Source organism: Ctenocephalides felis, unplaced genomic scaffold (assembly GCF_003426905.1).
Source record: "Ctenocephalides felis isolate EL2017-DRISC unplaced genomic scaffold, ASM342690v1 CF-g0.4_SCAFFOLD_01886, whole genome shotgun sequence".
NCBI classification, from domain to species: domain Eukaryota; kingdom Metazoa; phylum Arthropoda; class Insecta; order Siphonaptera; family Pulicidae; genus Ctenocephalides; species Ctenocephalides felis.
Genome location: NW_020538040.1, coordinates 76,148,916 through 76,174,118, shown reverse-complemented (window position 1 = coordinate 76,174,118; position 25,203 = coordinate 76,148,916). Strand labels below are relative to the sequence as shown.

At 30.1% G+C, this 25,203-nt stretch overlaps 3 protein-coding genes across 5 annotated transcripts in view; 1 reads left to right on the top strand and 2 right to left on the bottom strand.

Annotated features, from left to right (window-relative positions):
• LOC113377664 overlaps positions 1–14,601 on the bottom strand; it is a 68,410-nt gene extending 53,809 nt beyond the window's left edge. The window contains exon 1 of the mRNA XM_026618053.1: positions 14,476–14,601. The gene's annotated coding sequence lies outside the window, so the exon portion shown is untranslated. The remainder of the gene's footprint in view (positions 1–14,475) is intronic.
• LOC113377663 (protein mesh) lies at positions 6,527–24,980 on the top strand. 2 transcript variants are annotated; one of them, XM_026618051.1, is made up of 16 exons: positions 6,527–6,868; positions 11,436–11,674; positions 13,314–13,679; positions 13,976–14,113; positions 14,487–14,655; positions 15,047–15,304; positions 15,647–15,977; positions 16,044–16,325; positions 16,476–16,680; positions 16,882–17,023; positions 18,232–18,492; positions 20,923–21,059; positions 21,364–21,493; positions 21,670–22,146; positions 22,540–23,350; positions 24,375–24,492. In XM_026618051.1, the coding sequence occupies exons 1-15, from the start codon at positions 6,568–6,570 to the stop codon at positions 23,316–23,318; spliced, it is 4,215 nt and encodes a 1,404-aa protein (XP_026473836.1). In that variant the 5' UTR covers positions 6,527–6,567; the 3' UTR covers positions 23,319–23,350; positions 24,375–24,492. The 2 variants fall into 2 exon arrangements, with proteins under 2 accessions (XP_026473836.1, XP_026473837.1); XM_026618052.1 differs by lacking the exon at positions 22,540–23,350 and having other exon boundaries at positions 24,375–24,980.
• The window catches only part of LOC113377667 (serine/threonine-protein kinase STK11), a 95,968-nt gene continuing 85,373 nt past the window's right edge, over positions 14,609–25,203 (bottom strand). For both annotated transcript variants that reach the window (XM_026618056.1, XM_026618057.1), the window contains exon 3: positions 14,609–14,638. The gene's annotated coding sequence lies outside the window, so the exon portion shown is untranslated. The remainder of the gene's footprint in view (positions 14,639–25,203) is intronic.

Genomic DNA, 25,203 nt, shown 5'->3' with positions numbered 1-25,203 from the left:
ATGACATTGATGTACTTTCCTCAGATATCCTCCCAGTCATTGCATCGAATAAACTTCAGGTTGATGTAAATGCTATTGAACAAAGGACAAAAAAATGGCTCATTTAGGGCTTCCAATACCGTACAAAAATCTGAATACCGGTATTCGATATTTGAAAAATAAAATTCCGGGATCCCGGTTTTAATACCGGTATTGTCGATGAAAAATTAAATAGTTATATTTTTACTTACTTCAGTTGTTATATTGACATATTAACAAATAATATATGAAATCTAACAAATATTGTCCTGAAATGAGTACATATTATTTATTTATTACATAAGGAGTAGAAGTAGATAGAAACAAAAAACGTGTCAGTAAAAATATATATTTTTCTGTTACATTTTACATTCTACATTTATAATAAGAATTTATTATTTAATAATATATTTAAGAAAAGAATAAATTATAATTCATGGCTAATGTTTTTAAGAAACATAAACAATCAATTGTTTGATTATCTAGCGAGGACCGAATTTTATTACAAATATAACCAGCCGCCGAAAAAGCTCTATCCGATTTTACACTTGTTGGTACAATTGTAATTAAGAAATTATACATATTTTGTAGGTTTGTTCCTTTTATTCCTGTTTTTTTACAAAAAGTAATTTCATTTTTTATTTTTTGTTCTAGACTTGGAGTTTTTTAACACACACACGGGTGAAGTATTTATTTTAATATTTTTTAATTACACACTAACTTAAAACTTTGGTTTATATACTCACTTATAAATATCATAAGTTCAAATTAAACACAATATTCACACAATATTATAAACACACTATTCTTTATAATAAACATTTATTTTCCCGCAACTTTGAGATGTTATCTACACGAAATTTACACAACTGCCTACTTAGTTACATTTCGGCTTTATGTAACATTTTATTTAGTTTAAGGGAATTCCCTTGATTTTGAATATGATCAATAGAATTTCTTTATGTGTGTGAGTGCAAGTCAAGTTATTACCCGTTCGGATTTCTCGGGAATTACTGCGATGTGTGCAATTCATCGATAAAAGATTATTACAATGTTGACTATTCTTATGTTGAATGCAATACAATTGAGAATATGATTCATTACGTAGTGTGTTTCTACTATATTAGTTATTAATATTAACTAATTAAGCGTTGGGCCATAACAATATACTTCGCAAATTCTCAATATGATGTCAGCGACACGCAATTTAAACAACTGCCGTTCTTACTTATGTAAAATGATTTATATATAATAAATAAAGAATTATATCTCATCGATTTAATTATTATGTTTAAAAATCATTGATAGCGAATTCGATATAGCAACGAGGCACGTGAACGCATAATAACTTTTGTAAATGAACCCTTTTGAATGAATCGCTTTATCTTGCCGACACTGCTTGTCGATGTGTCACACTCAGCTGATCGTCGGCAATACACAATACATAGTTTAGAAACTAAAACTTTATATGTGTTTTGCGTAAGTTGAATTTTTGATAGAATACTAGTAATACCGTAATACCGGTATTATTTGCATCAATACCGGTATTGAATACCGGACAAAAATCGTCCGGGATTCCGGTATTCGGGATTACGGAATCCCGGTATTGTAAGCCCTAGGCTCATTGTTATTAACGGAAATAAATCTTGCTACATAGCACTTTTCTTAAATGAACGAAGATGTCCAGAAGTCTACTATAACGGCCAGAAAATTCGGCTAGCAAAAAATGTTAAATATCTTGGAATCTACATAGGCCAAAAACTGACATGGAAAACCCATATATTAACCAAAACAAAACAAATTAGGTTAAGGACCTAAATTGGCTATACTTGATAATAAAATATCGATATATAAATCTATATAAAGCTCATTTGAATCTATGGTATCTATATAAAGCTCATTTGAATCTTTGGGATGGCACCAGCATGTTTAATATTGTTTTAATATATTCAATCCAAAATCTTAGGCAGATCACCGACCCTGGTATGTCAGTGATAAAAGTATCTACGACGACCTCAATAAGTCTATTTTTTTTAAGATATAATTAGCAGCAGAAGTTTTAACCATCATTCCAAACTAGAAAACCACGGACCCTCGAAATTAAGATAGCATTTTTACATCGATTTTTTAAGAATCGAATCAGTAGTTGTTCTGTTGGCCACGAGCCACAGATGGTATAGTTACGCCACTGATTTGTTGTCACATCAAGTTGTACATTTAGTTATTCTGTATTTCATAATGTACTTTGAAATTTTAAAGAATTCAAATGAATCAGCAACGGATTGTCTTTTTCAACTATGATAAACACCTTTCAATAAAATTATCTTAAGGTATAAGAGATGTGGTTAGAGTCAGTGAGTAGAAAAGCGTTAAAACCGGTATAGGGCTATACAATTTTCTGCATCCGGTATCAAAAGAGATAAGTAATAAAAAATTAGATGACCCGTTTTGTGGTTACATATATGTTACATGTCTTGAGCTAGAGTTGTTAGACGTAGTAATGGTTAGAAATAAAAAAATGCTTCTAATATCTTATGATTTAATTCATTACAAGAACATGCTTCTAATTTATGAAATTTAATAAATATATCACACATAGAATATGATTTCTAAATAACATGTAATAGTTTACATATAGTTAAGGCGACAATACTACCGATTTACACTTTGCGTGCCGGATTCAGGTCTTTTGCCTTAGATTATCCTGAGGTGTTAAAAAGTATAGATTAAAATTGAATATTTTCTATTACTTATTAATAAAATTACAATAGCCCATAAATATCTGAAAATGATATATACAAATATGTTAATGCGAAACTATAAGTAACGAAAGGGAAAATTGCCGGTTGCAACAATCCAAAGGTGAAAAATACCCTCCCACTATAATAATTTCGATTTTTTCTTCCAATTTTACGAAAATTACTTAAAAAAATAATACGATGACAAACTTTCTGATTGCTTAGCATTCTACAAACAATACTCTTTATTAAAGTTTAATTTTGAAGAAAATTGTATAGAATTTTATACAACTCTTAAAATAAGGTGACCATATTATATAAAGTCAAAACCGTGACAGTAAATTTTAGTTATGCTAATCTGTGATGGATAATGGGGTTGTATGGCAAAATACTTAAATATGATTTTGAAATAACAAATAAAATTTAAGGATGCAATAAAATCTTCAATAAAATCTTGAATCAGAAATACTGTCTTTTAGTAACAACTTCATTATTCGATTATATTTTCTATCTTTTATTTTCAGATCTATATGTTTTTTCGTTCTTAACCTTTGTATAAAATACTGTTCAATTTTCTTCATCATTATCTCGAAAGCAGAAACTTACGCTAGGCCGTCAAAAAGTTCGTTTTCACTATTTTGAACGCAAATAGTTTACATTTTTGTAAAATTTAATGATCAAAGTTCGAAATAATTAATGTGAGAAGCTAATTTGACCCCACTCTGGAATTTTGTATCCGGAAATATTCTTATTCATAATGTATTGTTTCATATATGTAAGCATGCTTGTTGTATATAACATTTTCAGCTATTTGATAAGTAGTTGTAATTTTATTATTAAATAATTGCAAAGATTTAATTTGAACCTATACTTTTCAAAATTCCGGGACAATTCGGGGCTAAAGATCCGGGACAAATATTGCTTTAAATAAAAATCGGGATTGTCCCAGCTAAACCGGGACTTATGATCACCTTAATTAAAAGTGAAAAAACTAATAAAAAATTACAAAGCTTTATACTGTAATTGTAAGAAATTCTGATTTAAAATGTTAATTGTCAGAAATTCTGTTTAAAATTTAAGTTTAGCATAAATAACATATATAAAAGATTAGTATATCAGTCATATTTACAAAATAGAGTTGTATTTATTTTATTAAATATAAATTACAACAATTTTAGTTTACTTTTTAATAATTGTATGAATACCTGTATAAAATCTTTTTGGCTAAAACATCATTATTACTTCATCCTTTATTAAGCATTGCAAATAATAAATAATGAAATAATAACAATTAATACATAGTTAATTCTAATCTTTCAAAGTGTTCTCACTTATGTGATCAAAATTATATTTTATTTCAGTTTATTTAAAAATACCAAATGCCTTACCAAACTAGTGGTGCATGGCACCGTGCCTTAACGCAAATTGCTGAAACTTACCAAAAATTAATTTTTTTATAAAAGATTCAATTTTTTTAGAACCCTGAAAAAAATCGATTTTTGAGATTTTTAAAATTTTTGAAAACGATTGACTTTTTTGAAAAATTTGTTTTTTTATCATTTGAAATATTTTAGAAATTTTGAACTATTTTTGAAAGCAATCGCACTTTAGCTGCATAGAGACGAACTATCGAAGCGCGTAAGCACCGCATCGCCGTGTTACGCACAAACTATGTTATGGATCCCATAAAAATGTAAACAAAATTGATACACATTATTAAAATCTTCATAAAGTATCTGATAATTTGATGTGCATATATCTAATGATCATTTTTGACCGCCAAATGACATTTTGTTTTTAACTTCCCGTAGGGTAAGTTATAGTAATCGCAAAAAAATCGAAAATGAAAATTTTTATATATCTTTACGTTTCAGAGGTTTCTGAACATTTTGGCATACCTTAGAAAAAATGGATGTATGTGTGTGTGTGTGTGTGTGTGTGTGTGTGTATGTATGTATGTATGTATGTATGTATGTATGTATGTATGTATGTATGTATGTATGTATGTATGTACGTGTGTGTATGTATGTGCGGATACAAATTTTCGTCGACGATTTCGGGAACACGGATCAACCGATTTGAATAATTCAAAAAACAATCGATTCGTATTGATAAGGAGACGTGCTGATTAGTTTTTGGCAAAGGCAAGTCTAGCCGTTCCGAAGATACGGGGCAAAAAGTGCCAAAAACATTACCTCCGTTTTTAAGAGAACGGAGCGTCCGATTTGAATAATTCAAAAAACATTTTACTTGTATTGACAAGATGAAGAATTAATCAAATTTTCATGAAGGCAGGTCTAGCGGTTTCGGAGATCTAATGAAAAAAGTAAAAAAAAATGCCATTCGGCGGTTAAAAATGATCATTAGACATAAGCACATCAAATTGTCAGATATTTTATAGAGATTTTAACAATAAGTATAATTTTTTTTTACATTTCTGTGGGTTCCGTACCAATGCTTATGCGTTAGACGGCGGCGCGGCACCTGCGAGCTTTGAAATTTCGTCTCTATGCAGTTCAAGCAGTGCGATTGCTTTGAAAAAAAGTTCAGAATTTTCAAAATATATCAAAATGAAGAGAACATTTTTTTTCAAAAAAATTTTTTGTTTTCAAAAAAAAATTTTTTTCTCAAAAAAAAATTTTTATTTCGAATCAAAAATTTTTTTTTTTCAAAAAAAAGTATTTTTTTGTCAAATTTATAGTTTCTCAAAAATCTATTTTTTTCGAAGTAAATTTTTTTCAAAAATGTTAATCGTTTTTAAAAAAATAATAATTTTTGGTACGGGAAGTTCCAGCAATTTGCCTTAAGGCACGATGCCCCAATTGCCTTAAGACAGAATTCCACTTACAGCTAGTTACTTTTTTCACTAGATCTCTGTAACCGCTAGACCTGCCTTCTCAAAAATTTAATCAGTTCTTCATCTTGATAATACAAGTAAAATGTTTTAAAATTATTTAAATCGGACGCTCCGTTCTCTTAAAAACTGAGTTACCGTTTTCGGCACTTTTTGCCCCGTATCTTCGGAACGGCTAGACCTGCCTCTGCCAAAAACTAATCAGCACGTCTCCTTATCGATACTAATCGAATGTTTTTTGAATTATTCAAATCGGTTGATCCGTGTTCCCGAAATCGTCGACGAAAATTTGTATCCGCACATACATACACACACGTACATACATACATACACACACACACACACACATACATCCATTTTTTCTAAGGTATGCCAAAATATTCAGAAACCTCTGAAACGTAAACATATATAAAAATTTTCATTTTCGATTTTTTTGCGATTACTATAACTTGCCCTACGGGAAGTTAATAAGTTTAACAGCTAGGATTAAACCTCATTCCATTATTTAGAACATATATTATTGTGTTATTATTGTAGGTAACAAGTTACTTGAATTATATTGAAGATTGAGTTGTAGTTGAATTGGTTTTGGTATAGTAACTTTTTTTATGGAAGTATTTATGCCTTGGTACGTGAGTAGGTGCTTGTCTGTAATTTTTAATTAGATTGTGATGATAAATAATTACAGAGAACTATTTCACAATAATTCTTAATAAGTCAATGGTGCGTAATTCCAATTTTATTAAACCTCTCCCAGTTGTTATCGTTATCGTCAAAGTGATAATAAATGATAAAGTTTATCACTGAAATTGTAGAGAATCATAGGCTAAAATGCACCTGTAGTAAGGCGTTATTATCGTATTAGCTTTTACAATAAGAGTCACATATGTATATTTATATTGTAGTGAATTTCAAATAACAATATTTAGTGGATTAGATCCAAATAAGGCATCAGTGATGTTGTTAATAAAAGAAATTTATTGGTTTGGTTTGGTTTTTCTCTGTTGTAATAGTATTTATGGTCAGGTTGAAGATGAGCCATACGACGAATCTTCAGAGAATATAAATCTTAGTGAAACAGGTGAAAATACGAGCTCGTACTTATCTGATTCTGAAGGAACTTTAAATAAAAATATTGACGAGGCCGAGTTGATTGAAAGTAATATACCGTTGACATTAAGATCAATGACAGATGTGCAATCTGGAAATTACATCGATGAAAGTGGTTTCAACCAAAACGATTTGGATGGTATTTATGGTAAGATTTATTAATAATAAAAACATAGCTCAGAAGTCAAGTAGTAATGTTATCACAAACATTCCTGATTGTTGACTAATGGCTGACACATCAAACAGCACGACGCAATTGTAATTCGATAAAAGAAAGTTTTTTTAAACACATTGTAGCAATATTTCCGGAGAACAATTTCAACAAGATCCTTCTTGTAGAAATATTTTAAAAAATGCGAAAATGTTAGCAAAGATATTAAAATGAAAATGAGTCATAGAATATAAATAGCTGAATCATCTTTGATGGCCCTGCTATATACATAGGTTTATAATTGAATTGATTTTTGAGCAGCAAGTTATGATAATAAGTATTTTTATCACATATGATAAAAATACCTGATATATGATATGTTTCTACTTATTTTATACAGTAATTTTTTAAATATTTTCGAAGAATTTACAAATAAAATTTTGCTTTAAAGTGAACCTATGCTGTGATGATAAATTATTTGTGAATATGTGATTATAAAGTTTCTTTTCAATTTTGTTTTCAATTACTCTAATTTTTAATTTATTTTCGTCCACTTCTTTTTTGCTAACATCGATTTCATCATCATTTTTAGACCACGAAAAGAGCAAACTATTATCAAAATGTATTTATTATTATTAATACTCATATGAATGATTGTCACGATTATTCAATAAAGCGAATATAATAATAAATAGAAGTATATCATCCTAAAAATATAAAGCTTGCAATAAAACTATATTAAATATTTTAAAACGTAAAAACATTTTAGCAATTAACTCATTTTTTAATCAAATAAAAGTAACAAACTTTGTAATAATTCTTCGAAAACTATGATTGAAAATGAAGTGCTTCTAAATATCATATCTAAAAACATTTAGATAAAATTGAAATCTTTACTGCGGGTATTATCATAAAGTATGTACCTACAAATTAGTCACATAAAAAAAACTTAATTAGAAAAAATACTTTTGAGTACTTCTTTATATTGTTTTAATAGACTCTAATATGGGATCAAAAATTATGTTTATGGTTACAGATTTTTTGATTAATTAGGCAAATAAATTGAAATAAATAAGGTTTTTAGCATTTTAGACATAAGTGTAAACCGAATATCAATTTATATCCAATGGCTTAAATTGAAGTTATTAATGACAGTGTTTTTTTTTTCAAATTGCCTCGTCACAGTTTCAATTTTCAGATCAGTATGATAAAATTTTAGTAAATCTTGTACATCTATTTTTAACTTCCCGTAGGGTAAGTTATAGTAATCGCAAAAAAATCGAAAATGAAAATTTTTATATATCTTTACGTTTCAGAGGTTTCTGAACATTTTGGCATACCTTAGAAAAAATGGATGTATGTGTGTGTGTGTGTGTGTGTGTGTGTGTGTGTGTGTGTGTGCGTGTGTGTATGTATGTGCGGATACAAATTTTCGTCGACGATTTCGGGAACACGGATCAACCGATTTGAATAATTCAAAAAACATTCGATTCGTATTGATAAGGAGACGTGCTGATTAGTTTTTGGCGAAGGCAGGTCTAGCCGTTCCGGAGATACGGGGCAAAAAGTGCCGAAAACGGTAACTCAGTTTTTAAGAGAACGGAGCGTCCGATTTTAATAATTCAAAAAACATTTTACTTGTATTGACAAGGTAAAGAATTGATCAAATTTTCATAAAGGCAGGTCTAGCGGTTTCGGAGATCTAACAAAAAAAGTAGAAAAAAATGCCATTTGGCGGTCAAATATGATCATTAGACATATGCACATCAAATTTTCAGATATTTTATAGAGATTTTAACAATAAGTATAAATTTTGTTTATTTTCCTATGGGTTCCGTATCAATGTTTACCCGTTAGACAGCGACGCCGCGCTTACGCGCTTTATATTTTGTCTCTAGGCAGTTAAAGCAGCACGATTGCTTTGAAAAACAAGTTCAGATCTTCCAAAATATGTCAAAATAAAGAAAAAAAATTTTTTTTTCAAAAAAAAAAAAATTTAAAAAAAATTTTTTTCTTTAAAAAAATTTAAACAAAAATTTTTTTTTAAAAAAAAGTAATTTTTTGTCCAATTTATAGTTTCTCAAAAATCTTATTTTTTCGAAGTAAATTTTTTTCAAAAATGTTAATCGTTTTTAAAAAAAATAATAATTTTTGGTACGGGAAGTTCCAGCAATTTGCCTTAAGGCACGATGCCCTAATTGCCTTAAGACAGAATTCCACTTACAGCTAGTTACTTATAAACTTATAGCATTTCTGGGCATTGCTGCGACCCAAATTAAGTATATAAAAATATAGTAACAACTAGAAAGTATAGGAATTGAGTATCCTTCAAGTAGCCATCAGTAAAAATCTCGAAAACACTTTGTCTAAAATAGTTATAAATATACTTTAAATGTACTTTTTATTGACAAAAAATAAACAAAAGAATTGACTAAGAATAATTGTTCTTAGTTCAGAATGTTAAAATGCAATAACATTTATAAAAACAATTTTGTTTTTATTTATATTTCTTGTTCAGAGCACAACATAATATTTATTACTAATGATTGCCGTTAGCTTGTGAATAAATAAACAAATTATTATTTATTAAAGTTGTGTTTATATATATATATATATATATATATATATATATATATGTACGTGTATTATAATAACAGGAGCTCTGCGCGAAGATACGCCTGTGAACTGAAATTACATAACACCTGTAATAAGACAAATGTAGTGTGGTAGATTATTTTGTTCATTTCATATTCTAATACCTGAATGCGCTATTTTTAATTGAATATATTTTTGATCTATATTTTCAAGTAAAAATAAATAATACTTCTTAATATCAAATTAATATTTATCGATCGTTTCGATAATATAATCGAAACAACTACCTTATCTACACGCACACACGCTGCCCTATGAACTAAATTTCATATAATAATCCCCGGTAGCTTATGTGAAAAAATAGTAAGAGCAAAATTAATTCAACTCTGAGATTTTATCTACATTACTTCAAAACTTTAAAGTTCTCATTATTTTTTAAAGAATATAGTACATAACAAGCTAGGATTAAAGTGTGTCACGATTTACTTTTCATATTTTGCTTATCTTCTTGATAGTAACGTTATCATAATCAAACACACATATAAAAGTATAAATACCTGAGCATGGATTTATTTGAAAATATTTTTCCTATTTGTGCGACCTTATTTATATATAGGTACATATATAAGAATTTTGTGTCAACAACTATTTGATGCAATATGAAATTTTTAATTTTTACTAACTCCTTGTTCAAATTTGAAAACTTGCTTGTTTGACGTGAAATGATTTTATGTACTTCGGTCGTTATTAGTAGATAGTGAATCGCATAGAATTATTCAATAACATTAGTACTTTTTGCAAAAATTAATTAAACTAGTGGTATATGGCATCGTGCCTTAAAGCAAATTGCTGAAACTTTCCGTACTTTAGTGAAATATTCGAAGAATTAAATTCAGTAAAAAAAAATATTTTTTGAAAATTAAAAAAAAAGAAAAAAAACCTTTCTTCTCAAACTATGATTTCGTCAAAACAAGCAGAAAGTTTTTTGAATCATTCAAATCAGATGCTTAGTTCTTTCAAAAACTGCCATATTTTGCATATTTAGCTCTATATCTCCGAAACAGTTAGGCCTGCCTTTGCCAAAATCTAATTACAATTTCTCCCCATCATTACGAATTGAATAATTTTAAATCGGATGCTCCGTTCTCTTAAAAACACGTTTTCTATTTTCTGGACGACCTGCCTTTGCTAAAAACTAATCAGCACATCTCCCTATCAATAAGAATCGAATATTTTTGAACCATTCCGTGCGCCCGAAAACGTGGACAAAAAACTGTATTCATACATACATACATATACACACATACACGCATACATCCATTTTTCGAAAACGTGAAGATATGCAAACATTCACAATTTCGATTTTTGGACGATTATAATAACTTACGTAGTACAAATAGCTTTTAATTAGAAATATACTAAATTATAAATATTTTAACCTCAAATTTAAAAATATTCGAACATTAAATGTCCTTTAAATGGTAGTTATGTTTGAAGATAAACGGTTTTGTAATGAAAATAATGTAAAGTATAAAATAAGATCTATTTCAAATGATATGAAAATGAAAATTTTATATTAAAGTTAATTATATCCAGATTTTTTCTTATTATTTTAAATGCAAGGTTTTAGGCCCAACCAAATTTCGACATTGTAAATTTAATAATTTTGAATTTGCTCTGACCTAAGCAATTGAGGGATTCTAAGCAATTTAATTAAGTATGTTATTACAAGTCGATTTAACAAGAACCTTTATACATCAAAACCGAAACAAGTAGATTTATTTACTTTAATTTTAAATGTTTATTTTGCTTTTTGAATAAATCAAATATATTCTAATATTCTGTTATAATAAATTAATTAATTACCTCCTGTCGATAGATTATATTAATAACTGTTTAATGAAAAAATATTAACACAAATCAGTATAGTATAATATTATACCCTATTCACTAATGTAAAATTCAACAGATTCATTAACCTCTCGGGTTGAGCCATCAGAACCTCCAAAATTCCAAAAGCCTGGATACATCATACCAGAAACTCGACTGAAGGAAATTCGTTCGAATTTTATGTATTGGTATTTCGACAAAGGCGGAAACAATAATAATGGAGATTATCAGACGGATATTCATAATTCAATTCCGCAAATTCATAAAAACTTCAACTTCCAACTTCCATTCTATGGTTTCAGATACAATTACACACGGGTAAGTGCTACTGCAGAAATGAGCTTAGTATCTACTAATTCATAAACAAAAATCTATTATGGACTGTCTATATTTTATAAAGTATCAGATTTTTAGACTCAACTTTCATAGATAATAAGTACATACCTTGCAATATTTTGAGATATATTGGAACTACTTGTTTGAGTTGACTTCACAACTTAAAAATATTTTTAAAATATTTTCTGAATATCTTCTATTTTAATTTTTTCTAAATACCTTTTCTTTGCTTATTTATAATTTTTCATATATAATAATTAATTTATATAAAAATATGCTTGTACCTTTCTTTATACAGGAAATAATATATGTGATATAATTGATAAACTTTTTTTTTATTTGAGTTGGTCTGGTAAATTTACTTTGAATATCACATTCTAAAAATGACCAATTTTTGTACTTTACATTTTTTCCATTCACTTCATTTTCATGTAAACATATATTATTTTTTATGTACTGTCTCCGACATGAAGCCCCAATTGCTAGTTTGCACATTAAAATTTATTTTTACATTGCAACAGTTTATTACTATTATTCATGTGACTTTCATCATAATATCTGACACTGTCAGACCTTTCGAGATTCACTGCCACCTTCAATATTTATTATTTTAAAATGAAAACTAACTCATAAAATCAAAAGTAATAAAATAATGAATAAAATCTAATGTATAATTGTATATAACGAATACTCTGAACACGTGAATCTCAATATGAAGACAGGTCAATTTTAATAAATCTATCAAGATAATACATATGCATAATAATAATATCGATAATATATATAATTATATATATATTGGGCGGGTCGAAATTAAGGTCACTTAGGCACATATGATTTTCGGATACTAGGGATCAAAATAAGATACTTTGCTGAAGAAACCATAGCTCTAAAATGAATTTTGATGTCCCGTGCACTGACCCAAAGATAAGGGTTAAATTTTGAAAAACCACTCAGTGGGGGTCCCAGGGTGTAAACCACTGGCATGGGTTGATTGGCCTTCCAAAGTTAGTGATGGTTAGTCATACATTTGAACCCGATTCGGGCCCTCTAAATGGGTGAAAATAAAAAATTTCAAAGTTTGATCGTTATTTTTGGGTCAAAGCACGTTACATAAAAATTCATTTTAGAAGTATGGTTTCTGAAGCGAAGTATCTTATTTTGATACCTAGTACCCGAAAATCATATGTACCTAAGCGACTTTTTATGACTCATACAAATAATTCGGCAAAATAAAAGATAAGTTAAAGAAAATTAAAAAAAATAATACACGTTTCGAAACTTAATGTGTGTCATCATTCAGTAATCACCAGATTAAAAACATGAAACTTATACATCTTAATAAAAATATTTTTTTTTGAAAGAATTTGACACAAAACCATAATTTTAAGAAAAGAAAGAATTCTATTATGTGAATGCATAATTGAGCAAAAAATTATAAATCATACCACCCCGTAAAAGTGACAAGACCAATGTGATCATCAAACTATCTATCTATCTATCTATCTAATATATGTATATATATATATATATATATATATATATATATATATTTACATCTATACATATTATTGTATGGGATATATTCAAAAAATTCTCATGAAAAAAATTAAATTTTCAGTTGTCAATGAATGGCTACTTAGAATTCAGCGACCCACCGGAGCACCTAACTTATCCACTCGTTTTCCCAATCAAAGATTGGCCTAAAGTCAACGATCCGGCTTTTATAGGAATATTCTTCAGCAAGTGCCGCATTGGTCGTTTAGGGAAAGATGAAAAGGATCAACGAAGACCAGGTGTCTATTTCCGTCAGGAAAGAGATCTTATGTCTCGTACCGATAAATTTGGAGTCGAAGTCCGTGAACGATTGCAATGGGATATTCGTGAAGGTGTCATCGGTGCCAATAATTTCGTTCCCAAACACGCGGTCATCATCACTTGGAAAAACATGACATTCAACGGCGGTTTGGGAAACGCTTTGGAATTGGTAATTATGAATTAAATAATAAAGTCTTTATGGCATCATACTGGAAGAATTTAAAATAAACAGTTGTTTCATCATTCGAATTAAAAATTCAATCCCCAATCTCAATGGGTAATATATTGCATTTTATTTATCATTTAAAAAATATTTAAAGAAAACATATGCCCATCACTAAAGGACCCGTTCTTGTACCTGAAGAACAAATTAGAATTTTATATAATTTTTCAAAATATTCAACCAATTTTTTTTATTTGTAATTATTGGTAAATAAATAGTATTACATAAATGTATTATTCTAGACTAACACTTTCCAAATGGTGTTGGCTACCGATGAAGTATTCACCTATGCCATCTTCAACTACGCGAGTATAAAATGGACTTCACATACTGAAGCCGGAGGTGATACAACCACTGGAGAAGGTGGTGTTCCTGCTTATGTAAGTATCATTTATTTATTTAGCAGACCTCTATACTTCTAAAAGGGATGGTAATAGCATTTTTTCGTATATTGTGAAAGATATAGCGCGAGAAGGAGTCTCTGCAAGTTCTACTTTACAGAAAATAATTACACTAATGATAGATTATCAAGAAACCCCAACTTAAATGGGGTAATGGGAGACAGGAAAAATGTAGAACAAAGCTTTAGAATTTATTGATTTTCCAAGCAAATTCTGCATGTAAAATATAAATGATGCATCTTTTTTCATGCTATAAAGCTTTATTATATATATGAGAACTATTATATATATATATATATATATATATATATATATATATATATATATATATATTATTTTACCTTGTTGTCAGATTGGTTTCAATGGCGGAAATGGCACCCAAAGTTATGAATATAAACCTTATTCGCAAGAATCAGTTCTAAGAGATTTAACAGGCAGAGGATACGCTAATGGTTTTCCAGGCAGACACATATTCCGTATTGATGAAAAAATAATGCTAGGAACCTGTAACAAAGATATTGGTGAGTTCAAATCGATATATAAAATTTCCTAATTCTAAATTTGATGTACAAAATCATGCAGTTTAATAGACAGAATTATAATTTTGACATTGGTTTGATGATACCAGAAACATCACTTACCTACTGAAAAAATATTTTAATAGATTCGTTAATTTCAGCTTAATGACATTCTTAATAGTATGCTAAACACATTTTTTATAGCATGTTCTTACCACTGATAATATCCCAGTAAACACCGTGTGATGTGAGCGTCGGCAGCAACCTGAAATCCACAAGCATTCCTTCGGCGCTGTGACACCCATGTATAATCGATGTGGACTTCAAATTGCTACCGCCGCCCGGTGTTTACTGGGAATATTTCTGTTTGAAATTATAAATCTTTTGTTTTCAGATCATGCCAACCTGCCTCTCGTTTTTGCACCCGAGAGTGGTAATATGCTCGGAGGGACTGTCGTCAACATCACTGGACCTTGTTTCAGCAACGACACTCGTGTCGTTTGTAAATTCGACACCGTGTCAGTCATAGGACATGTTGTAGACGTCAACCGAGCAGTTTGCGTCCAACCCTATCTCAATGCTCAGGGATATGTGCGATTCGAAGTGCAAATTGGAAATGAAGCGTTCAAATGGAAAGGAAAATACTTTGTAGGCATGTATAATTAAATTGATAAATTGATTGCTTGATACTGATTTTACTAAAACAACAAATCTGGTAAGGAATCAATATTTATGTATTATGTTACTTTACTGGTCAAAAATGTTTTTTGCCATTTATGATAATACTTTTGGTTTTTCTTTGATTTCACAAAACATCGACTTATTCACATCGAACATACTATAACTGTTAATAAAAGAGCTTGAAGATAATTTCAAATAAAAGTACTAAATCTGTGATTATATCGTCATTGTGCATAATATAATGTGGAAAGACTTCATGATAAAATGCTAGAACCTATTGCATTTGTGCTAGTAACGACTTTTGTTTTTACAGAAACTCCTGCATCGGCTGCTGATCAAATTTTCTTCCCGACAAATGACGTCCATAAGCGAAGCCCTAGAGAAATAAAAATAACTTGGAGCAAAGGCAACTTAACAACCAATTTGAATGCTGGTGTACGTATTTCTCTGTATGGCTATAGAGAAAGGACTATCCATCCTGAGTTAGAATATATCGATACGATAGAAGAAGGCGTCACGAACAACGGGGAATATGTAATTTCTCCGGCTAACTTTAGATTGCGTGAAAATCCTAGAACAAATGACATGACTTTTGGTTTCATTCACATCAATCTTACAAATGCTGATGGCATGAAATACACACCGTAAGATAATAATTACTTAATATCTTAATTGAATGACTTAATTTAAACACTCATTTTTTTCGCTAGGGTCTTATGGAGTAAGCCGATTCCTTTAGGATGGTATTTTGGTCCTCAATGGGAAAGATTATATGGTAATAATTGGCCGCGAAAGATTTGCGATAACTGGTTGAAGTCGGACAGATTTTTGAGAAATTTCGCTTCTGAAATATCAGTTTGTCCATGCACGTTAGAACATGCTCTAAACGACAAAGGACGTTTTATGCCAGATTTTGAATGTGACAAAGATTCTAATCCAAGCTGTTTGTATCACGATGGAGCTATTCATTGCGTTCGTACAGGGAATCCAAGGTAAATATGAGAAAACTTTATTAAAACAACTTTAAAATGATTTAAATATGAAAATTACATTGTCAATGAAATGCCAACCTTAATTGAAACATATAAAATATTTCAATTAAATAGCTCAATTTTATATATATTAAACAAACGTATATTTAGTCTTGAAGGATCTGAACAGCAATGCTGCTATGATCGTAATGGTTATTTAATGATGAGCTACGATCAGCAATGGGGCTCAAGACCACGACGTTCTCACAATTTAGGTGTTTTGCCCTGGAACGAAGCAAATAAAGTCCCCACGTTATCAACTTGGTTCCATGATATCGCACCATTTTACTCTTGTTGTTTCTGGCAAGATGAACAGGTGGGTTAGCTACTAAAAATAATATAGCTTCAATACTCAACTTGAATTTTTTCAAACTATTTTACAGTGTAATTTTTTGCAAGAAATAGTTGAATTACGCTTATTTGCAAGATACAGAAAATTTATATCTTGATGATTGATTTCACATTTTAATTTGTTCATTTAAGATCTTTTTTATATTTATGTTCTGGTATTTACCAGGCCGTGGGATGTGAAACGCTTCGTTTCGAAAGACGACCAACTCAGGACTGTGTAGCCTATCAGGCCCCAGCCGTTGCAGCCGTATTTGGAGATCCTCACATCATCACATTTGACAACTTGCATTATACTTTTAACGGAATGGGTAAGATATTTAATGGGCCAGATTTTACAATTTGATAATTTGACCATTTGCGCCACCTAAACTAAATTGACACGTTTGTAATATTATCCATGGTTTTCATATACGTTTACAATATTTGAAATGATTTATATAAACTAATATCAACTGGTATAAACTGGTATAAAACATTGCTGCCTTTTGTAAGCTGTTGTGATGATTATTTTTACAAATGCAAACTCTATGCTTGTCCTTTTACAATGCCTTGAACTGCGGTTTCACTCGAAGGTAGACATCACTACTGATTAATACCGGGTTGCACGCAACACGGAGCTTGAACTCAAAAACTAATGAATGCAAAGCCGAATCTATTACTTAAGCCACGTATTTCGCAGCCTTGTTAATTAACACGTTGACTGCAGAGGTCTTCGTTTTTCTATGCTGAAACATTTTACTCAAAAAATAGTTTAATAATAGTAATTCTGTGGTTTTGGCAAAAAGTGTTCTTTGGATTCTTTATCTACCTATAGGAATAACTAACTAGTTAGTTTTACTATGCCGCTAAATTGGGGGTAGATTTGAAGTAAATGTGGCACTATCGACAGCAGCACCAAGAAACGAGGGGATGTAGACGACTGCAGTCGAGGTGTTAACTTCCCAAAGGAGAAATTCGCAGTTTCTTCATAATAAATTGTTGAAAACATTTTTTTATTTGATTTTGGTGAATCTTTTTATGGTGATGGAGTTCATGATCTTTACGAACATCCTAAAATACAATAGGCCTTCAAAAAGTGGTTTTATCATAAAAAATTATCAAAGTTTGGGATAATGGGCCGAGTCAAAATTACAAAATTCTATCGCCCCCATTTGGAAAGTTGCTAGATCTGAACAAATATCGGAATGTTTTTTCAACTTGTCTTATATAAAATGCCACATATTCAGTTTATATGAATATTGCCTGTTTGTTTTGCTGTTGTCGTATTTTTTTTAATAAGTTCTTACTATAATGTTAATCAGTATCATCATAAACTTTTTCTAAACAAGTATGTTTATTTATGAATATATAAGTTTCTCTGGTAATCCGGATGTATCTAAATGATTTATAACTGAAATTAAAAATTTACTCTTCCGCTTCAATACCTGATTGATTCTGTTATCCCATTATTAACTCAACTTATTTACGTAATCTTGAAAGTGGGTACATAAGTCATTTTGATTTTCCCTTTTCCCAGGCGAGTTTGTTCTGCTGCGAGGTAATACCGGCCGAGACAAACTAGAAATTCAAGGAAGATTCGAACGAGTGCCGGCTAACGCGTATGGCCCTGTCGAAGCAACTCAACTAACGTCCATTGTCGCTTCCGGTAACACAAGTACAATTATCGAAGTGCGTGTTCGGCCGACACACGCTCAATGGAGATACCGTTTAGATGTGTTTGCCAATAACAAACGCATTTATTTCGACAGACCTTCTCTCAAGTTTCAACACTTCCAAGGTAAGCTAAATATTTACAACGAGAAAAAATTTGAATGATATGATATTGCTATTGTAAGGATTCGTCAAGCCCTAATCGGTTGCCGCCGATCATGGGAGTAGGTTGGGATCAGTGGTGCTAGAGATTTAAAAGATAAAAGATTTTTAAAGATTTAAAATATGTTTTTTATTAAAAAGGATAAACAATAAATGAAAGGAAATTTTGTTTTTGATCTATTCCATAAGTTCTAAATTCAGCTTATTAACCCTTTCGCTGTCGTTCATGGACGACATCTAAGTGTCGTCTATGAACGACATCCGTATTAGGGGCCGTTCAAGTATTACGTAAGCGCTATAGGGGGCAGGAGGGTTGTTGATTTGCTTATTTTGGGTTGACATGGGGGGCAGGGGAGTCTGGATGATGATTACGTCATAGATGGTATTTTTATTTTTTTACATTAATTGCAAAATGTTTACGTAAGCAAGGAAGGTAGGGGGTAAAAGCTTTGCTTACTTTTGCTGACAAGGGGGATAGGGGGGTAAACTAGCTGTAAGTAGAATTCTGTCTTAAGGCAATTAAGGCATCGTGCCTTAAGGCAAATTGCTGGAACTTCCCGTACCAAAAATTATTAATTTTTTAAAAACGATTAACATTTTTGAAAAAAATGTACTTTGAAAAAATAAGATTTTTGAGAAACTATATATATGGACAAAAAATTACTTTTTTTTGAAAAAAAAAATTAAAAAAAAAAAAAAAATTTTTTTAATTTTATTTTTGAAAAAAAATTTTTTTTCTTTATTTTGACATATTGTGGAAGATCTGAACTTTTTTTCAAAGCAATCGTACTGATTTAACTGCATAGGGAAAAAATATAAAGCGCGTAAGCGCCGCGTCGCTGTCTAACGCATAAGCATTGGTACGGAACCCATAGGAATGTTAACAAAATGTATACTTATTGTTAAAATCTCTATAAAATATCTGATAATTTGATGTGCATATGTCTAATGAACATTTTTGACCGCCCAATGGCTCATTTTTTTACTTTTTCCTCCATATCTCCGAAACCGCTAGACCTACCTTTATGAAAATTTTATCGATTCTTCATCTTGTCAATACAAGTGAAATGTTTTTTGAATTATTTAAATCGGACGCTCCGTTCTCTTAAAAACTGAGTTACCGTTTTTGGCACTTTTTGCCCCGTATCTTCGGAACGGCTAGACCTGCCTTCGCCAAAAACTAATCAGCACGTCTCCTTATCAATACGAATCGAATGTTTTTTGAATTATTCAAATCGGTTGATCCGTGTTCCCGAAATCGTCGACGAAAATTTGTATCCGCACATACATACACACACGTACATACATACACACACACATACACACACACACACACACACACACACACATACATCCATTTTTTCTAAGGTATGCCAAAATGTTCAAAAACCTTTGAAACGTAAAGATATATAAAAATTTTCATTTTCGATTTTTTTGCGATTACTATAACTTGCCCTACGGGAAGTTAATAATTGTAATAAATCTGCTTACGTAATACTTGCACAATCCCTTACGTGCTAAGTGTACGGCTTCAAGATTCATTACTATGAATTAAAGTATTGGCAATTCATCATTTTTATAGTAATTTTTAGTTGATTAAAAGCGCAATTCTAATTTTTGCCCAATCCATTCAATAGCACTAATAATGGACACGCTGTTCCGTACAGCAGCGTCACTCGTGCGGTAAACCCTCTCGTACCGAAGGGGTAAATCAAACGCAATAAGAAAAAGCTTATACAAATTTTTGTTTTTTATAATAAATTTATGTATGTTTATATCTAGATTAAAATAATTTTGGAATGCATTCGCAAAAACAGCAATACATTTTTCTCCGGCTAAAACTTTAAAGCACATTTTAATTCATTAGGTTTAACTTTATAATACAGCACTGCTTTTGTGGAATTATCGTTTTTAACTTTCATAGGGTAATTAATTAAAATCGCAAAAAAACAAATGATTTTGTAGGTATCTTTACTTTTAAAGATCTTCTGATCACTTTGGCATAACTTAGAAAAAATTAGATGTATGTTTGTGGACCAGGCAAGTTTGCTTGGGAAAACTTCTAAACCAATTTGGATGGTTCAAAGAACATTCAATTTGTATTTCTAATGCGCAAAAATAATTTGATTGAAAACAGGTTCTTTGGTATCGACTATAAGCCCAATAGAGTGCTAAATCGGCAATTTCTGAACAAAGAATAAGTTTATCATATATGCATATAAATATATCATTTTATATGAAGCTTTCAAAATATGCATGTATTTTATGAATTGAAAAATAAATCAAAGTTTGCAGACCGTACCATTGATAAAAATGTAAAAAAAAAATTACTCGAGACGAAAGTTTTTGAAAAATATTGAAGAGGGTAATCGATGTTTTGTTTAATTGATTTTAGGTGTTACTGTATATACACCAACATACATCTTGAATCAGTCTGAAGTTGTTATAATGTTTGCTTCCGGAGCCGGAGTAGAAGTTGTAGAAAATCAAGGATTTATGACTGCTAGAGTTTATTTACCATGGACATTTATTGTAAGTAAAAGTTCACTTTCTACAGTACTCAAATGAGAAAATAAACAATATACTTTTATTACATATAATACTTTTTTTTCAAATAATAGTACAAGTTAAAAAGACGCTATATTTTTTACATTATCCTAACGGTTATGTATCCAATCACTTGATTATTTTCGCTAGTTTTGATGGTATTTCAATCAAATTATATTATATTTGCCTGGCCTTTTCATTTCATTTGCATTTCTAGTTTTTGTTCTGCTAAACGTCTATTTCATTGCTAAGAATTGACTGTTTATGAATATTATTCTACGTGTTTCAGAATAAAACTGCTGGTCTACTCGGAAATTGGAGTTGGGATATGGCAGACGACTTTGTCAAACCTGATGGAACTTTTGTGCCTGTTAATCTCAACAGTTTTGAATCTGTTCATAAAGATTTCGCACGTCACTGTAAGTAGTAACATCCTTTTAAATAAGCATCTTGAATATGAAATACATTAATCTTAAAGGTTGACTTCAAAAATTATTTGAATATTTGTTATATGTGATACTTCCCAAGTAGTAATTATGATTATTAATAAATTGATCAATCAATATACGTATTTCACTTTTCTTTCTAAATCAAGGGATGCTGGCGGATCGTGAAAATGAACACCTCGGAGCGGCACTCTTCACTCGTGAATTTGGTCGCACAGCCAGTTATTATGCAAATTCCTCATTTATACCAAACTGGGTTAAAGAACCTAAAGATTTTCTTCCATCAAACAGAAGTAGCGACATCAATCGTGCTGAAGATTTATGTGGAGAATCATATCAATGTCGATATGATTACGGTATGACTCTCAACAGAGATATGGCTCATTTTACAAAGAATTATTACGACAGTGCTATAAATATTAAGGATAAGAATAGTAAACGAATAATGACATGTGGTATATTGGAAACTCCACGGTTTGGACGTAAAAGCACTTTCCTTTTCATACCGGGTACAAGAGTATCTTTCGAATGCAATCAAGGATTTATCCTGACGGGAGATCCAAGGAGAATCTGTCTCGATGATGGCTCTTGGGACGTTCCTGTTTATGGATATACTGAATGTTTACGTAAGTTTTTATATTTATATTAAATATTTATAAATTATATATATATATATATATATATATATATATATATATATATACATATAATCTGTTATTATGTGCCGAATAAGATTCTGATTTATAAACAGAAAATTGAAATTATGATCTAATGTCGATACGTTTTTTGATTGAATAGTGATAAACCAAGTGATAATTACTAGCAATTCTTATGCCTCGACCAATATTCATAAACTTTGTAGTTGTTCATTGTTCCATTATTTCATAACATAAATATTCAATTTGAGAAAAATTATAACAATGCATGAAACCAAATTAAATATTGTAGTTAAACATAGTAGTCATATTTTGTATTAATTTCTTTCGAAGATCAGTTTCTAAATTTATATTATATCGCAGGTGAAATATTTTACACTACTCGCTCAGCATGGTTAACTGCCGGAATCATCTTTGCTGTTATGGTACCGATAGTGATATTGTTAGGAGTTTGTATAATATTTTTCCGACGTCGGGCTGCCAAACACGATCATGTATTCGACTTTGCGCCAAGATCTCGATCCAATAGTCGGGCAAATTTGCGCGCTAGCATGAGCAATTTAGCAGCAAAGCCGCAATATAAAGACACTCGCGAATTTGACTCAGACTTTGATCAGGTCGATACCGACTTAAGTTCAGGAAATGGTGGAACACTGCGCAAAATGAGGCAATATGACGATGTTTATCGTACGCATGAACCACTTAAAGGCAAACCCGAAATAGAATTTCCGGAGAAAAAATTAGACTTAAGCGAAGATGAAGTTATGTCTTCGGGCTCTAACGACAATAGAGACTTTAATACAAATCCAACCAATAAGTTTACTTACGGAGAACCAGCACATCAACTCGGTAGAAGTCGTCAAAAATTAACCAAAGATGATAATAATAAGGAATACAATGTAAATAATCCTTCGTCTCTTGGATATAACGTGCCAGACAGCCCCGACAGCCCTGGAAGTCCCGACAGCCCTGACAGCCCAACGTATTCGACAGCGACTAAGTCTTGGGCCCGCGACAATACTGTCGGATACGGGCACAATATTAATTCTCCAACTCATACTGCACACTACTCTCCAACATTTAACACAATAAATCAAGATGTTGGTTTACCTCGCTCAAATAGTCGAAGTACCGAAGTCTAACACTTTCACTTCATTCAATCTTTTTCACTTAGGTAAATTCTATTTTGTATTATATAAAAGTAAAGTTATAATACATTTAATCTATTTTTTAATTAGCATTAATGTTTCAAATCGTCATATTTAGTTAATTTAGTATGTTTATTTAGTTCAATATTATATATATCTGAAGATATCACATCGGTACTATGACAATGCAGTTACCAATTGGATTCTTGAATTTAATTTTTAAAGGTAAAACGCATTTCGTTATATTTTTTGTGTTAATCGTATAAACTATTGTTCAATAATTGATAAGTTTACCAACAATATATCTTAACTTAAGTTATGTTCAAAATTTTAATTTAAATTATAACCCTTTAATTATAACTATAAAATTCAAACTAAAATTCACATTCCAAAATTAATTGAAAAATCAAAATGTTTCCGACAAAATGTAGATAATTTATTAAATATTGTTTTAAAATAATTATTGAATATTTTTTATTACAGCTTGTAAGAATTACTTTTGTCACACGTGATTTTCGTTTTCACTGTAAAATAACGTACCTGCGATATTTTTTTTTTTTTAATAATAAATATACGTTTATGTTTAAACAAAGCGTGCGTATTTAACTTCTATTTTATAATCGACATTATAAATCATAGTAAGTGATCAATAATGAATCCTTTCAGGTTTTTAAAAACCAATGAAAATGTTTAAAAGCATTGTCTATAATTCCTATATGAATGTTTGATACTCCGCATTACGTACTTAATTCGTTCCGAGAGAAAGTTCGTTATGCAAAAAGTTCGCTATGCAAAACGCGCTTTTCCAAGCAAATGCAAGAAAATAAAAAAAATTCGTTTTGTAGTTTCAAATATGGTCATTTACTTACATTACTAATTTACGAAATAAGTTATTATCAGAGTGGTACTGCTTTCTTTTTTGCCTATTTAGCTCCTAAATTTTGAAGAAACTGTCGATAGTTGTTGCACCCTTGGTTATATTAAAAAAAAAGTCGCAAATATAATATCAAATATAAATATAGTTTTATAATAACTAATTTGTTATTACAGGTGAGCAAGAGTATTCATCTCGCAATGCCGGTATAACAACTGGAATCGTATTCGCTGTACTATTGCCATTATTATTAGCAATTCTATGTGCTGCCTATCAAATGTTAAGAAGAAGGGCTAAATTAAATAGAGAAGATGATGCATTTCCAAAATCACATAACAATAGATTATAGATGTTAATACGATAAAATTAAGATCAATAAGAAAGTTTATATTAGGGCATATTTAATCGATATGTCAATCTAAGTTTTCATATTTGTATTATAGTTGTATTTAAAATAATAATAATATTATAAATAATCAATCAGTTTCCATGAAGTTTCTACAATCAATTATTATAATAATAAGATTTTAATAGCAAGAGTATGTAAGAGTAAGTATGAGGGCTAAAGTCAAAATGTACTGTTATATGTATCTGACTTAAAATATTTTATGCAGATTCGATGCAATTAATTAATCCGTGCAATTCCATTTACCCATTAATACCATGCAATATTCAAAATTTGTCTCAAAAATTCCCTAAATTTCTCAAAATTATCCTCATAGTCGTTTTGATAACTTCATAAAGTATTATTTTTGATATTTAAAGCCATTTAAATATAAAAAATTTTATTCATAATTATGTTCAAAATAACTGCTAATTGTAGATATTTTTTGCTCTAATGATGTAAATTATTAATAAGATAAATAAATTTATAGTATAAGCTATTTTCACAATTAGTCACATGTATATTTATACTATTTCAATCTTAATATGTTAAAAGTAATAAAAATGTCATTTTTGAAACTACAAGAATTCTCAAAGTCAATTATTCAAAATTTCTAATCC

What these genes read in the sequence shown, in the direction of transcription:
- LOC113377663 (XM_026618051.1), top strand. Translation starts at nt 6,568, where the DNA reads ATGTTGTTAATAAAAGAAATTTATTGGTTTGGTTTGGTTTTTCTCTGT. An exon ending in AACCTGTAACAAAGATATTG is followed by an intron (nt 14,656 to 15,046) that starts GTGAGTTCAAAT and finishes TTTTGTTTTCAG; the next exon opens with ATCATGCCAACCTGCCTCTC. An exon ending in GTTTCTGGCAAGATGAACAG is followed by an intron (nt 16,681 to 16,881) that starts GTGGGTTAGCTA and finishes GGTATTTACCAG; the next exon opens with GCCGTGGGATGTGAAACGCT.